The sequence below is a fragment of the Trichoplusia ni genome, chromosome 9 (genome assembly GCF_003590095.1).
Source record: "Trichoplusia ni isolate ovarian cell line Hi5 chromosome 9, tn1, whole genome shotgun sequence".
Taxonomy (NCBI): Eukaryota; Metazoa; Arthropoda; class Insecta; order Lepidoptera; family Noctuidae; genus Trichoplusia; species Trichoplusia ni.
Window position 1 is genome coordinate 8990413 of NC_039486.1, and position 14671 is coordinate 9005083.

A 14671-nucleotide genomic window follows, 5' to 3' on the forward strand; every position below is an offset into this window, starting at 1 on the left:
GAAATGCTTTAGTCGATTTACTAAATAATGAACAGAACGACTTACTAAAGTGATTATGGCGATTGGCACATCACTTGACCTTCGTCTGTCAGCTCAAACAAAAGTCAAATAATTATTTATTAGTAAATACTGACTTGGAAAGACGTTACGTTACTTGAATAGTTCAAAAAGTAGGTAATTGAAGTCTAGTTGGTTCGGATTATTGTTTCAGATTTTACGATGAATGATAATTATTATGAAGTCACGGCTGAATTAGATGCTAGAGAAATATTAAGATACCTCAATAATCTTGGTATTCACAATGTAAGCGGGGAAGTTTTGAAGTATTTTATTACAGGTTTGTTAACCTACATTTTAATTGTTTTATACTTATATTATTTAGGAAAACGATCTAAATAGGGACAATATGCAACATTGGGAAACCAACGGCTACAAAATTACCTGTTTTTGAAAAGGTTCGAATCATTGTGGTATTTTTTGACATAGGATTTTTCAAGACAGCTGTCTATCAAAATATTGACGCTGTAAGAAACCCTGTGAAGTGTGAAAATATGGCATTAATCTTTGTCAAGTTCACTGTTTATTTTACCAATTATACTCTAAACTTAAACTACTAATACTATTTTCAGATTTAAAGAAACTAATTAAATACGACCTCCAGAACAGGGATCCTAGTAACGTAGAAAAACATGAAGTACAAGGGCCTGAAAGGTTACACAGTGCCAGCACATTCTCTTCACGCATCAGATCTAAAGGTCAAGATTCAACATCAATGAAATGTACAAGGGAATGTCAAAAGACTAGAAAACCTGTTAATGTAAGGAATGTCCACTCTGCGCCTAACTTGGGTCCACCCAAAGTTGAGGAGAAGCCCCTCAGAAGAGCTTGCTCATGTGTTAGAGTTGAAAAGAAACCAGAACTAGTTAAGGAGAGAAGTTCAATGTGTACTAGTAACAATTGTAAGTATTTGTTAGAACATAATTTTTGTTATATTTTTAAACAATTTTCATTTTAGTATATAGCATAATAGCACTGTAACCAATTACTAAACTGGTAAAAAGGTAATTTGATGTTTAGATAGTTTCTTGCATAATTAGATTAGATTAGAATGTTCTTTACTCTTTCATAATTTAGAAAGTAATTTTATAATTGACCTGTTTTTGCTCTCATAGATTTATTTTATATCCCTTAAGAAGACAGTGAACACCGAGTTTCTATTACCTTCAATAACATGTTCTTAGTGAAAGTCTATCTCATAATTAACTTATTTACCTTTCAATTTTCAGTAATAAAAGTTCCTAAACAACTTGTTAAGAAGAAGTGTGATCCAGTCTCTCTGTACCATTATTATACTTCTTTATGGAGTAAGTACAAGTCAAATGTACCGGGAGAGAATGACTGGTCAGACCTCAGGTGGAACATTAGGCAGAAAATGGCGGGAAATGTTGTTAAACAGATGTCGTCTAATAAGGTTGGATTTTGTAATACATATATTTAGTACCTATACTTTATTTGTTCACAGGTCTGTTTATAGTTGGTTTATTTTTAGCCTAAATCTTTGTAAACTAGATACCAAGATTGTGTTCCTGTTTTTCAGATCTTAATAAATGGAGTAATTATAATACGGCTTGGGTGTAAACTAACTTGAGTTACATCTGTTTAGGGCGGGAAGGAAGAACTATGTTTGTGTAATCAGCCTAGCTTTTAATTTTAATACCTCCTATACATTAAGACTGTTTTTCTATGTTAATTGTGAAACTGGCTATGAGTACATTATCAATTTGTACTTGTGTGCTCATTAGCATATTCATTACTGACTTCAAAACTGATGACCATGACAAATATTTATTTGTTACGACTTGCTCTTAATTTTCATGAATTAAAAAAAAAAATGATTTTCTTATTTCAGGTTCCTGATTCTCACAGAAACAAAGAACCAGCCAAGTCCTGACAGTGACATTGCTTTACCTTTTATTTTACTGAATCAATTTGTAAAATGTGCTTCATTTTGATAGTTATTATAAATAAAAACATTATTTTATTATTTTGCTATATTTTTTACACTACTATACAATAACAGCTGATGCCTTATGGATAAAACAAGCCCACAAAATGACTTACACTTCATAATTGAACAAAGTGGTAAACAGAAATTAATATAGGTTTGTTAATTACATTTGTTCTGTTCATCATGTCTACAAATGCCTTACAAATACAGCTTTCAGAAACCATACATTCTTTACTAAACTTGATTTAATTTGTAAGCTTGTTGCTGTCTTCTTGTATCGGCATTGAGCCATTTCAATAATCTTTCCTCAATTCTCTCGGCAGCTGCTTGAGTTAGCACAAGGGTATCATGTTTCAACATGGAGAATACATTCAGACCATAGACTGGTATAATGTTGACATGAGGTATGCTGTCTGTAGCCACTGTAATGTTTCTTGGTGCATAATCAGTGCTGAAAAAAAGACATTTTTATTGAATCAAATTATTGACTCCAAGGGTTTTAGAGAACAAACCCTCGAGAAAGAGAAAAATATGTTACAATATTATAGAGAATAATACATTAATTAATGCAGTGTTATTGAAAAAGACCAGATATTAAATGTGATTACTTACTCATCAACAAGCAACACTGAAGGGCCCCAATTTCTCTTCTCAATAAGATCATTTAAATATTCCGGGTTATCTGTGGGCAGTATCAAGTCCTTTACTATATGTAGATCATCTTGGGCTAGTTTTGCTGATAATGTTGTGGTTAGTCCATTTAGGCGAAGGTGAAAAGGTAGCATGAAGAAGTGGGTTTTGCCGGAGCGAGGGCCGTGGGCGACACCACCGCCGCGGAATAGTGGGGAGCGAATGGAACCATGACGAGCACGACCCAAGCCCTTCTGTGGCCACGGCTTTCTACCACCACCCCTTACTTCCGCTCTAGTCTTCGTGTGAGCCCAAGATACAAACCTTATTTTCTTTTGCCATATAACATTTTGATGAATAATGTCAATTCTGGGCGAGGCAGCATAGACCAATGGATGCAACTCAAATAACCCCAATTTTTGTTCTTCGATCGTATCTATGTTTTCAATCCATACCTCGCGGGGCTTTGTGTATTGAGGTTTAAAAGCCCAATCCTTCTTTGTAATACTTAAGGTGTTTTGATCCAAAGAGCTCACAGAAACGGCATTTGAAGAAAATACCCGAATTTGAGGCACTACTGAAATGTGCAGCCTTTTGATAGCACTTATCAGTGCCGAAGTCATGTTAATAGTATTTTAGGCTATCAGTTGCAACTAAAAGTATATTTTTCACAGAAAAATAACCTTTGGAAAATCAAAACATCTGTATTTGTCTCTTTATGCAATCTGTCTTATCTGTCACTTTTTGAGGTTATATTTTCTTTTTAATTTCGTCTTTGTAAACTAGAATACGAATTGCACCGAATTACAACAAAAAAAAAAACTAGGATCATTACAATTTTTTTTTTATTATTTCAAATTGACGATTGACGAATCGTATTGTTATATAGATCACTGAAACACATTTAAAGTTTATCTCACACACTCGGCCTTGTGGTTCATCCATAAACCCTATAGATGGCAGTAGCTTTTCCGTTTGACTTGCAAAATTAGTTTATATTGTACTTATTTATTTCAAATAACTAAAAATCTCATGTTTATAAATCTTATCATTTTAAACGAGCAATTCCTTTATATTTTATTTTATTATATTGCATCTCAGGAACGGCTCCAAGGATTTTCATGAATTTTAGTAAATAGCGGTTTTTGGGGCGATAAGCCGATCTTTCAGGAATATATTTTTTGACTTCTTATTCGTGATTTACATAAAATAAAGTAAGCTTTGTATGGCTGAGGTCATTTTACTTGCTTGTTTATTATGGAATGGTACTTTTTTCTCTAGCTTGTCCTTTCTCATAGGTCTCCTGTAAAGATTCCCATTTATCTCTTTCCCGGGATTTCAGTAACCGCCTTTAAACTGAAAATTGGCATTATTTAAAATACAAATAAAAATATAAATGATGTATGTGCAACGTGCATGCATCACTTCACTTGGAGAAAGCTTCGACTCTTATTTTGAAAAGAGCCATTGCTTATAAACCGAAGCAACAGGCGAACAAGAAAGTACATAATTGTTTGACCTGCTGACCTACAGCAAAATAATGGTCCTATTATACTTTATCGCTCACCTAATAACGTTGAGTAAAATCATTTTAAAATATCGTGCCATGTTCGCGAACAGCTTTGTTGGGATCAAATAATCTCACCTTGGATTTTTCTTCAAATTAATAAAATGTTCTTTCGCACAGTTGAGCTGTTATTGTTCAGTGACTTTGATTTTTTTGCGTCCGTTGTTTAAGAGTTAGCCTTAGTTTTATTTGTAACTTTAGGTATCTAATTAGTTTTAGGAAGGTACATGTAAGTTTTAGTTTATACCGAGAGAGCAACGGCTGCTGGCGTCTTCATATTTAGTAAAAATAATTTTGAATTTATAACGTGAGTTAAGTTCACAGTCATTTGAAGGCACGCCGCGAGGTTGCATGAGCCTTCTATAGAGTCGCGGTGCCTTGCGCTGCTGTCACTGCTCTAACGGCCGCTACGCGCTGTTGGTCTTTTAGTGAGGATTAACCTTAAGTATCCTATTACAGAATATCAGTACAACGTAGGTTGTGTGTAGGTAGGCAAGTCTTACCCATGTATGTAGGCAGTTAGTCACATGCGTATATTTTTTTTAATATCCACCAACTTAACAAATTATTTTGACATGCCAGATCGACCTAATCTTACAACGTCGGGTTTCGATCAAAGTAATGGCACAAATTGGAAGTGCAGGTGTGTGGTAATTTTCTCAAAATATTAATTACGCTGCGGAGTTGCCGAGAGCCAGGAGCTCGTTCGGATCACTATAGAGCACCATTACACAGCCCAATCTCAATTTCAATTTCATCTCGCCGATTTGGCTCTGAATTAGGGGCGATTTATTTTCATTCGTAGCATTCTCTCGCGCCGTCGTGGAAGGTAAATGTTAAGGCTTGCACAGATTTATTGCTTTTCATGTGAAACTTGACAGCTTCATTGTTACAATATACAGAGCTATTACTCTTTGAAACTAGAGTTTTAATCTCGCCGCGCTCGTACTTTGAATTTTTTAACGGCCCCTAAAGGTAGCTCGAAAGAAGACAGGGATTGTGTGCGGCTATCCTGTGTAGCTAGTTAAGTACGTCATCAACTTGTTTTGACGTAGTGGGGAGCTCTGGGAGTTAGCAGACCGGTATTGTTCTATGAAAGAATGTAGTAGCAACGAACCTTCATCAAAAATGTAATGAATAAGGTATTGAGTATAAAACGTGAGGCGATTCATCTAGATTAGTTAGACGTGCACATTCAGGTTCGTTTGGAACTCGTTCAAATCATTCACTGACAAGGCACTCTCTGTGAATGATGACAGGATACACCGCACGCCGAGTTGGGCCCAAATTTCCGGCCTAGCAGGACTATGATACGTCGACGTTTCGATCACTGACACACTAACATTTATAAAATTTGTCACTGTTATTCGAATCCAAATATAAAAGCGAAATATTACAAGGTAAGTAAGTAAGATTAATCTTTTTCTTCCAAGCACAGCTTATTTTATTTAGGAACTTTAATGATTATTGTATTAATAAAAAAACAACATTCTCGCGATTACAAAAATCTATTGATTACTTACGAAGCTATACCTAATGAAGTCTACAGAAATTCGTGAGCCGAAAAATGTATTAAAATTTTGTACGTTGTGTGAAAATAATTAGGTTTCCTATAATAGGATGCGAAACACGTGGGTAAGTACCCAACGTACGCACTGTGATGTTTAATTAAAAGCCTGGAGGCGTTGCTGTTAATTTCATATTCTTCTTTATATTTTCCTATATTCTCGTCTCGATCAAAGGTGATTGGTTTTAAACTGTGCATTAGAATTACAAATTCTATGTTTTGATACGCTTTATGAAGGATTTTGTATAGATAAATATGAATCAAGGCAGGCAGGCAGGCAAGGCTTTCTCCCAGTTATTGTCTACTCTCTAATAATCTTTAATATATGTAGGAGGTATCTACCCACTGATGGACATCCAGAAAAGTCGATTTAAAAAATGTCCCAAAATGTATATTGTCAATTTGTCATCCACCCACACATTTCAATTACTCAAGATATCGGCATGATTATACAAAGGGCAGTTATTTTAACAAAATACGTTTCTTGTAAGTATCTAGTGTGACCTACAAATCTGTCTTATTAATGTAAGTGAAATTTATAAATCACGCCTACGTTACCTAAAAGACTACCTAAGCGGTGTCAGCTCGTTCTAAGTAATGATAAAAAGGCATGATGTTGGATAAAATGTTCATAAAATGCTCTCGGACTAAGTTCATAAGTCTTCTTTTCTCTAAGGGTCTCAAGTTTATACAGTAGATGATGTTAAAGTAACAAAGTTGGACGTTACTGTCCATAATACCCTTAAACAATATGAAATTTGTCTTGGAGAATTTGAAATGTCAATCTGTTGTAGGTACTTTATTGGGATTGCTTTGGTCTTTTAAACACCAAGTAGTACTTACATTGCCAGGGGTTTTTTTTAAACGAAGTCTGGCTATAGTTCATTATTGTAGGCAAATCAGCATATCCGCATAAATCATGTTACGTGGTGTCTCAGTTTTTTCCCAAAAAAGGCAAGTGTTTTTGGCTTTAACCCAAAATGACCAACAAAAAAGAAACTACCAAATTAAACAGCTCACAATGTCGATCCTGACGAAAAAGAATCCGCAGGATTTCTGATCATTACTCCTGACAAAAAAGGCAAAAGAAAATAAAAACTAGAACGTATATCAGACCATATATTTTGCTTGAACAAACACTAATCTCTTTTCTTTAGAACGGGCTCAGAAGTCTTTGAACGGGAAAATGCCGGAAAGGACAGCCGCGATTCACTTAAGACACGGAAATTTAGAAATGCTGTAACTACAGCAAATTATTGTAACTTAAGTTTGTGTAATGCTGAATCAAATGTTTTTCTAAAATACAACGTTCTTTTGATTGTTACGACAACTTGGTGTTTAAAACGTTTTAAATTAACCTCAATTCATAAATACGTTGAAACCTTCTACGTTACTGCAATTGTATTTTTCTTGTTGGCTAATAATTGTTTTTAAATTTGTTATTTCTAAATTCGTTTTAAAAAGTCGAACACGAATTTAGAAATAAATCAAGAAACATTATCTTATGGCAATAATAAAGATAAATAATAAGGTATTTAACATAGGGTAACTTCTATTGTCAATTATAATTCTTTGTTTCGAGAGAAATACGAGAAATTAATGTATTGCTCTTTTCCTTAGCATGTCTTCTTCTAAAAGAAAGTAGATAGCGTTTCGTTTTTCATAAACTCAAAGACCAGCTTTAAAACAAATCGTTAATCCGTTTTACTTTTTTTTTTATCTGCCAGCCGGATTTGGCATCCTTCGCTTTATTTTTGCATTATGATTATGTCTTACGTGAAGAAGGTAAGACGTCGTGGGCTTTTAAAAATAAATTTATAAGAAATATAATGCTTCACGTAACATTGTTTTACTTTTAATAATGGCGATTATGAAAACTTTGTATTAGTATACTAAAACTCCTTAAGTGTAGCCTACTTGCTTTGACTTTTATATGATTAACCGCATGCAGACACGAAAAAGAAGTGAGTGTTGCAAAGCCATGCAAAAAGAAAATGTAAAGGAAATATTCCAAGGCACAACTTCGTATCGGTCCTACGATAGACGCAGGCCCGATCACAAACAAGATCATCTCATTATAGCCCTATTTATAGAGTTTTATAAAGTTAAGTCGAGCAAGAGCTTGTTACCTTGCTCAATAATGCAAAACTTCACCGAACTTTACAACTAGTTTACATTTTATTTTTGTTTAAAATTCCAATGTTATGCGGAGTAATTTTTGAAATTAAAATGTTTTGATACTCAATTTTCAGAACATAAGAAGTGAAATCTTTTCCTTGAATAAATTCTATTCTTAGAGTATTTACCGACATGCTTTTATAAGGAAGTTTTTTTCGGTATAGTTAGTAGTAGTTAGGTATAGTCGGCTTGAATTATTGATGAAATGTTTCCAATCTCAACCGGAAAAGATTTCAAAAAAACTTTTGTCGTTTAGACAAGGACACGCATATATGTACATCGTCACGACATATTTATACAAAACTAAGATCGATATTATTTTGTTCATAAATATTGTACAGGTTTACACAAAATACAGACATAACTTAAAACTTAAATACTACATAAACCCACTGTCAGCTTTTTACGCTACAAAAACGCATTAAACTTGGGACTGCTAAATCTGAAAACGAATGGGAACTTTTATGTCCGTAAGTATTTAAAATGTATAATCAATTTTCATACAAACGAGGTTTTGTATGACAATTTAAAAAACATTCTTGGCAGCAAACCTCAGAGACCGCACTGGCTTACATGAACTAAAACACCATTTGAACAGCAAAAAAAGAAAAGTTCAGTTGACTTGAGAGTTCATTGAAAGGGCCTGTAAGCGTCCCCGGGCCCCCGAGACGACGCGACGTGTATTTACGACTTACGAGTATGTTTTGTTTATCTGCAAAACTTTCTTGATGCATTGTTACTCTCTCGATACGAATAAAACTCGGATTTCGAGAAATATGGAAATATTTGACGGCTCGCGAAATGTATGCTCTGTTTATATTGAAAAGTTTTGGTCAGGTGCTTTTACTTGTTGCGGGCATTGTTTATTGTACGTAAGTAATGTGTATTCAGAGTTTGGAATAAGTTGCTTTTAGGCTTTTATAGAAAACTAAAGTTTTAGGGCAATTTAAATGTGAGTTTCTTTTGTATGAGTTCCTTGATTCAAATTAAGGTTTTAACTTTAGTACTTTCGTAAACAGTGTGTTAGGCTATCCTTCATGAATATTTTAATTCAATAGAACTACATTTATGTAAATATACTTATTTGAAATTTTGGAAGTGGCAAGTCTCAAGGTTTATTAGCCTTGCATCGTATCTAGCGAAATCGATATCAAACTAAACCACAGGCAGCTGCAACGAATTTCCTGATAGCTTAATTGAATAACATTTGCCGTACTAGGAAATGTTAACCGAGACCTCAAGCTAAGCTCCAATGGCTACCTACTCATGGTCGTAGTGTTTGCCTTATTAGCAAGGCTAAATTATAATAAAATTAATAAACAGTTTTTTCTTCACTGCGCCTACCTAATTAAAAATAATTCTAGGTAAAATAAGAAGAGGGCTTTTGACTAAATCTAATAATATAAATCTGTTAAGTCCGTCAAACGATTTCCAATAAATGTTGGATAACTACGTATTTTTCATTTTATCTCATCATTAAAAAGTAGATAATAAAGATAAAAAATACAGTGGGGGCTAAACACTAGATTTGAAATTTGCTGTACCCCTTCATTTTTGTGTTTACGAGATAAAAGAAAAAGAATCTGAAAATCTACAGATCTTTTGTCAAATATCTTATTACTAATGATTCTTAAATAAAATGATTCCTTTAAAATAGTATCTACAGTCAACACAACTGTAGAAAACAATACTCAACTTATTTCTCTGGCTTTGAGATTTGTGTAAAACATTAGAACAACATTAAAATAGAAACAGTATTTTTAGAGTATACGTCTATATTGATATGCAATTAAACGCTGCTGCAGTGGTCATTTGTCAGTGTTGTTCGAACAAATGTAACGCCATTTTTTATACTCCGCTGACGAACCATTTAATACGCTTCAGTGGCCTAAACAATCCATGAATGATAAACTAATGAAAAAAAGTTTTCATTCTCTGTAACTGAAATATAAAATGATGTTAAAAAGAATGCAATAAAAATGAAAAAATATTAATGAGGAAAATATTAAATTGATTTTAATAACAATGTTCAACACATTTTTAGTAACATGTCGAGTATACTTAAAATGTTTTAAATTTAGAATCGGTTCCATTTAATTAAAACAAATTTTTGACAGTCGAAGCTGTCAAAAATTTGTTTGATCCGAGCGCGACTTGGGCTTGGCCGGTTTTTCTAAAATAAAATAAAAATGTATTCTTAATTCAAATGTAGTGACACGCTTTGTTCGTTTCGATAAATTTACTAATTAAATTAGGTAACGAATTATAAGTGTTAATTTAAAAAAGTGTGTTATTTGATGTGTTGGTGTGTTTATTATTAATTAGTGGCAGATGCAAAAATAGAATCAGCGACAACAAGGTAAGTACTAAAAGTTTTGATAGATGCCTCATTTCATTACGCCATCTTCTATTTACGGGCTTCTGTTAAGAATGTTATTGTTTCTGTAATATATAGTTATTTTAGAATTGCAGTACTGATATTTTATCCACATTGCAATAACAACATATTCTACAATATGTAAACTAAATTCGAAAACTAGTTGAATACCCAAGAAGTTCCGTTGTAGGTAATTTGTCGTTGAAGTAGATAATATATATAACAAAACGATGGATAATAGAATAGGAATTATGTGAGGTAAAAGTGAATTCCTTTCTAAGACCATTTTGACCCGAATCCAAATAATTCATTCGTAAAATACATTTAAAATTTAGGTACCTGATTTTAATTGAATCTTTAAAGGCCATTCTCGGTTATGAAATGGAAGGAAATGAGAGAATACGTTTAATATTATTGATGTGAATCTATGGAGGGCGCGTGAAATCAATTACGAATTTATTACGGCTCCGTAGTCATATTTTCTGAAATCTTAATTATCTACATGTGTAAAATTTCCATATTTTCTCAAGTAAAATGGCGGTACGTGAAGTCCTTGGCAGGAACATGAATGATGGATTCTCTTGTTAAGTTTCTAAGCGTTGTAAGTATTACACGTAGTTTATAGCAAAGAAGTGTTCGTTACTTTTGTTTCATTAGGAATATGTTTTAGATTAGAACCTATTTTTCACTGTCAATTATCGTAACAAGAAACGACTTTGTTATAAAAAAAAAACAATACTAGAAACTGACAGTAAAATAGAATGGGGGAAAAAGTATGCTTTAGAGATTCCTATAAAGAAACACATTTAGATTCGACTATTTACCTAATTCATTGAAAGTAAAAAACTTAGCCTGTTTTATAAGCAAAGATTGAATAGGAAAATCTAGATGCTGAGTTACTTACGATACCTAAAGAAACAGTCGCTTTCGAAATACACGCTCACAAGCTTAAACTTCTATCTTTTTGTTTACTCTTCAGCAAACTCTAGTGGATCAGCTAGAATTTAGAAGTTTTGTTTTAGAAATATGTATAAGTTAAGCATTTAGTTTTACTTGTTCGATGACTGTCCAAGAAAGTTTTAAGCTCGGTAATCTGATTTAATGCCTAAGAAAACATTCGGTGGAGTTTAAACGAATTAAACACACATATTAGCTGTAAGTAGTTTTGTTCTTAACAGTTGATAAGCGAAATTAATTTTGTACATATGCTTAAATCCAAGACCCACACACATATAAAAATATACATAACATATATCGCGAACTGAAAACGTTTAATATTCCAATAGGATTTTTTTTTGTTTGGTTCTGCCGAAATTCTTATTCAGACTCAAAAATCCGAACCTCCCTCCACGTTTAACGCAACTCGTGTAACAGACGACATTTTAATACCTAGAGCTCCGTTGTAAATGTGTCCGTATTCAGGTGCAGTGTTCAGCTGTGAGCAACACTTGACCCAGCTCCCTTCAATAGAGTGAATGCGATAGGTAGGCGAGGACTCGAGCCTACCCCGTAATCTCTATACACGTGGCTTTTATCGTGTTTTACCTGGATTTAGTTTAACCCGGCTGGGCATGTGTATACAATGTTAACAGTTTCGGTTGTGCTAGCAAATGGGTCTGGGTGTGAATATAAAGGAAACTGAATATCAGAAATATGGGTTTGGATATCACGTATTAAATAAAGTTCGCATTTGTATTCGCTTTTCAACCGACTTTAAAAGGGAAGTTCTCGATTCGTCTGTATTTTTTTATGATTGTTAATTTCAGAATTTCGGACTGGAAAAAAACGATTTTGTGAAATAGCTGACATTTGGTACCATAAAATCATCAAGTTTCACTCAGCTGGTTTTCATTTGAATTCGATAGCTTTATTTTTCTCAAAACAATATTATCGGTGTCCAAAATTCATCACCATGTTAAACTATAGCCAAATCTTCTATGTCTTACTGTATAATCGGTAGGTCGCACGATGCACGTTAACTAGCCACTTAACCGCCTCGCGGCTTACGGCAGACAGTTGGAAGCCGACTTCCCGAATCGGCTTATTGCCTGTTTATTACTAGTAAAGGAGAAATATGTGCAAGGAGCTTTCAACACTTAATCGATATTCTTTAAGTGCATTCATAAAGTAGCCACTCAATGAAGTGGCGAAGCAGCATAATCTTTACAGAGTTTTCTTTGAAGTGCCTTGAATTTATTATTATTATTTTTTTTTTTTTAATTTTTTTTGCTATTTCTTGAATTATTTATTATTAGAATAGAAAATAAAATAAAGCAAGAAACGGACCTTCTTTTGAAAAAATAGTGACAATAAATATTATCTTGAAATTCCTTTTTCAATTTCCCCTCTGACCTATAAAGGAAGCGAAGGTTTGAGGAAGTTGTAACATTGAACAAGAAATAATAATTGCCTCGTGGATGTAGTTATCGTATTTCCAAACAAATTCTCGACGCACTTACCTTCACTTTTCCTTTTAATGTTTGTTGCTTAAATACGGGTTTGAATACACATTTCTTTACACTGACTCAGCTTTGAGTTATGCAGCGAGAAAGATTCCACAGTTTTATTGCAAAACATAACATATTTTTGTTATGTTGTTTTAGTGTTCGTCTTCTATTTTATGTCTGCTTCTATTTTTAGGCTTTTTCCACCTTAAGCAGAAAAACAAACTCCTCTCAGTAAGACACCGCTGTCAGTCCGTCTTTCTGTACGTCCGTCCGCCACCAGGCTGGAACCGTGATTTCTAGTTGAAGGTTTTTTTTACAGCTGATGTATTTGCGATGCCGCTATAACATACTTGACCGGTAACAAAAAAAAAATCCATCGACATATTATAAAATCCCATAGTCTCTGAAATAGTTACAAATAATAATATTATGCGATCGCTAATGCTCATTGTAATGCCATTCGTTTTCCCATTAATTTGTAGAGCGTTGAATTACTGATACCGTGTGGACCATTTGTTGACTTATTTCACTTATAACCAAGTTAGAAGAGAAGATCGGTAGGCACGCAATAAATTTCACACGCTATGATAAAGCCAAACATTTCTGATATTCCCGCGATACTTAAGATGCCGACGAGTCTACGCCGACCGTATATGAGCATTTCTTATCGAATACCATTCGGTATTCCTAGGACTTTCCGCAATCATTAATTGCACTAGAATCAATATGCGTATAAAATAGTATTGTTATATGGAAACGTACTTCTTCCTGAATATATTCTTGTAGCATAAAATCAGAAGAGTTTTCATTTTGAAAATGTATTCTAATCTCAAATTCAACTTTTTTTTTTACTTTAAATTGTATATTAAACCGCAGCAGTGAGTTATAATTATCAATGGTGGAATGGTATTAATATGTTTCTACAAAGAGAATGCTATTAAAAGCGTAATTGAGTAATTATAATAAAGTAGCAAAAGCGATTGCTAAAACATTCTATTTCCGTGTAAAGATGTAACCCACGTCAAAACTATCGTCATGTGTTTTATCATTTAAACGAAAATAAAGTGGATAAACAACTAATTTTAATAGCTCGATATAACGTTATACATACAGTGTAATTAACACGATTGTTCCTATTTCCTATTTTTACGAAAACCTTTGCTATTCACATCATGTTTTGTGCAACCTAAATCTTCAACTTTTTGTTTGGATCCGAAGAAAAGCTTATGTTTTATACAAGTTTTTTTTTACGGGAATTTCGGCGCAACCCGCAGATGGCAAACGTGTGCGTAGAACATTCTTTATTTAGACACGTGTATTTTATTTGATATTTGTTCCCGGTTTCAAAAGGTTTTCTTATCCCTTCCCAAACATTCTCGTTATATTTATGTTTAAGTAATTTTCACCTAATTAGTTTCATTTATGAGAATAAATTCCTATGTAGGTGTGTCTGCACATCTACATATGTACCTATTATGGTAATGGCTTACCATTATTCGAAAAGCTTTAATATTTATAGCCAGCATTCTTAACAATGTATGTGTGGGTCTAAATCTTTCACTCCGATACTGAATAATAACATATGATTGAGGTACAAATATAGCAATCTTAGGAAAACGTATTTATTGTATGTTGGCCTGCTTAGAAATAAGCCCTTGAAGGATAATCCTCGTAGCCCCGTTATGTGGGTTGAATACGGATTAAGTACGTAATCATCCATCAGGAATACTAAATGTTTGAATTTTTTGTGTTGATGATGATGTTTAATGAATGATGTTTAATTTTTTACAGCTATTTCGAAAATTCCGGATATACATATATCGAAGTTGTTGGTATAATATCACCCATTTAGTATCGCTTTTAGGCAAAATAGGAGTAAAACTCTCTTTTAAGGATT

At 33.5% G+C, this 14671-nt stretch overlaps 2 protein-coding genes across 2 annotated transcripts; one reads left to right on the top strand and one right to left on the bottom strand.

The window, feature by feature from the left end:
• The first annotated feature begins 91 nt into the window (after positions 1-91).
• On the top strand, positions 92-2044 carry LOC113497613. Its single transcript, XM_026877210.1, has 4 exons — positions 92-337; positions 630-959; positions 1287-1471; positions 1910-2044. The coding sequence occupies exons 1-4, from the start codon at positions 220-222 to the stop codon at positions 1949-1951; spliced, it is 675 nt and encodes a 224-aa protein (XP_026733011.1). The 5' UTR covers positions 92-219; the 3' UTR covers positions 1952-2044.
• Positions 2037-3391, bottom strand: LOC113497612 (39S ribosomal protein L4, mitochondrial). The gene is made up of 2 exons (XM_026877209.1): positions 2621-3391; positions 2037-2459 (listed from the first exon to the last, which is right to left on the bottom strand). Exons 1-2 carry the CDS (start codon positions 3259-3261, stop codon positions 2243-2245), a joined length of 858 nt encoding a protein of 285 aa, XP_026733010.1. The 5' UTR covers positions 3262-3391; the 3' UTR covers positions 2037-2242.
• Positions 3392-14671: the final 11280 nt, after the last annotated feature.

What these genes read in the sequence shown, in the direction of transcription:
- LOC113497613 (XM_026877210.1), top strand. Translation starts at nt 220, where the DNA reads ATGAATGATAATTATTATGAAGTCACGGCTGAATTAGATGCTAGAGAA. An exon ending in TTTGAAGTATTTTATTACAG is followed by an intron (nt 338 to 629) that starts GTTTGTTAACCT and finishes TACTATTTTCAG; the next exon opens with ATTTAAAGAAACTAATTAAA. An exon ending in AACAGATGTCGTCTAATAAG is followed by an intron (nt 1,472 to 1,909) that starts GTTGGATTTTGT and finishes TTCTTATTTCAG; the next exon opens with GTTCCTGATTCTCACAGAAA.
- LOC113497612 (XM_026877209.1), bottom strand. Translation starts at nt 3,261, where the DNA reads ATGACTTCGGCACTGATAAGTGCTATCAAAAGGCTGCACATTTCAGTA. An exon ending in TCAGTGTTGCTTGTTGATGA is followed by an intron (nt 2,460 to 2,620) that starts GTAAGTAATCAC and finishes TCTTTTTTTCAG; the next exon opens with CACTGATTATGCACCAAGAA.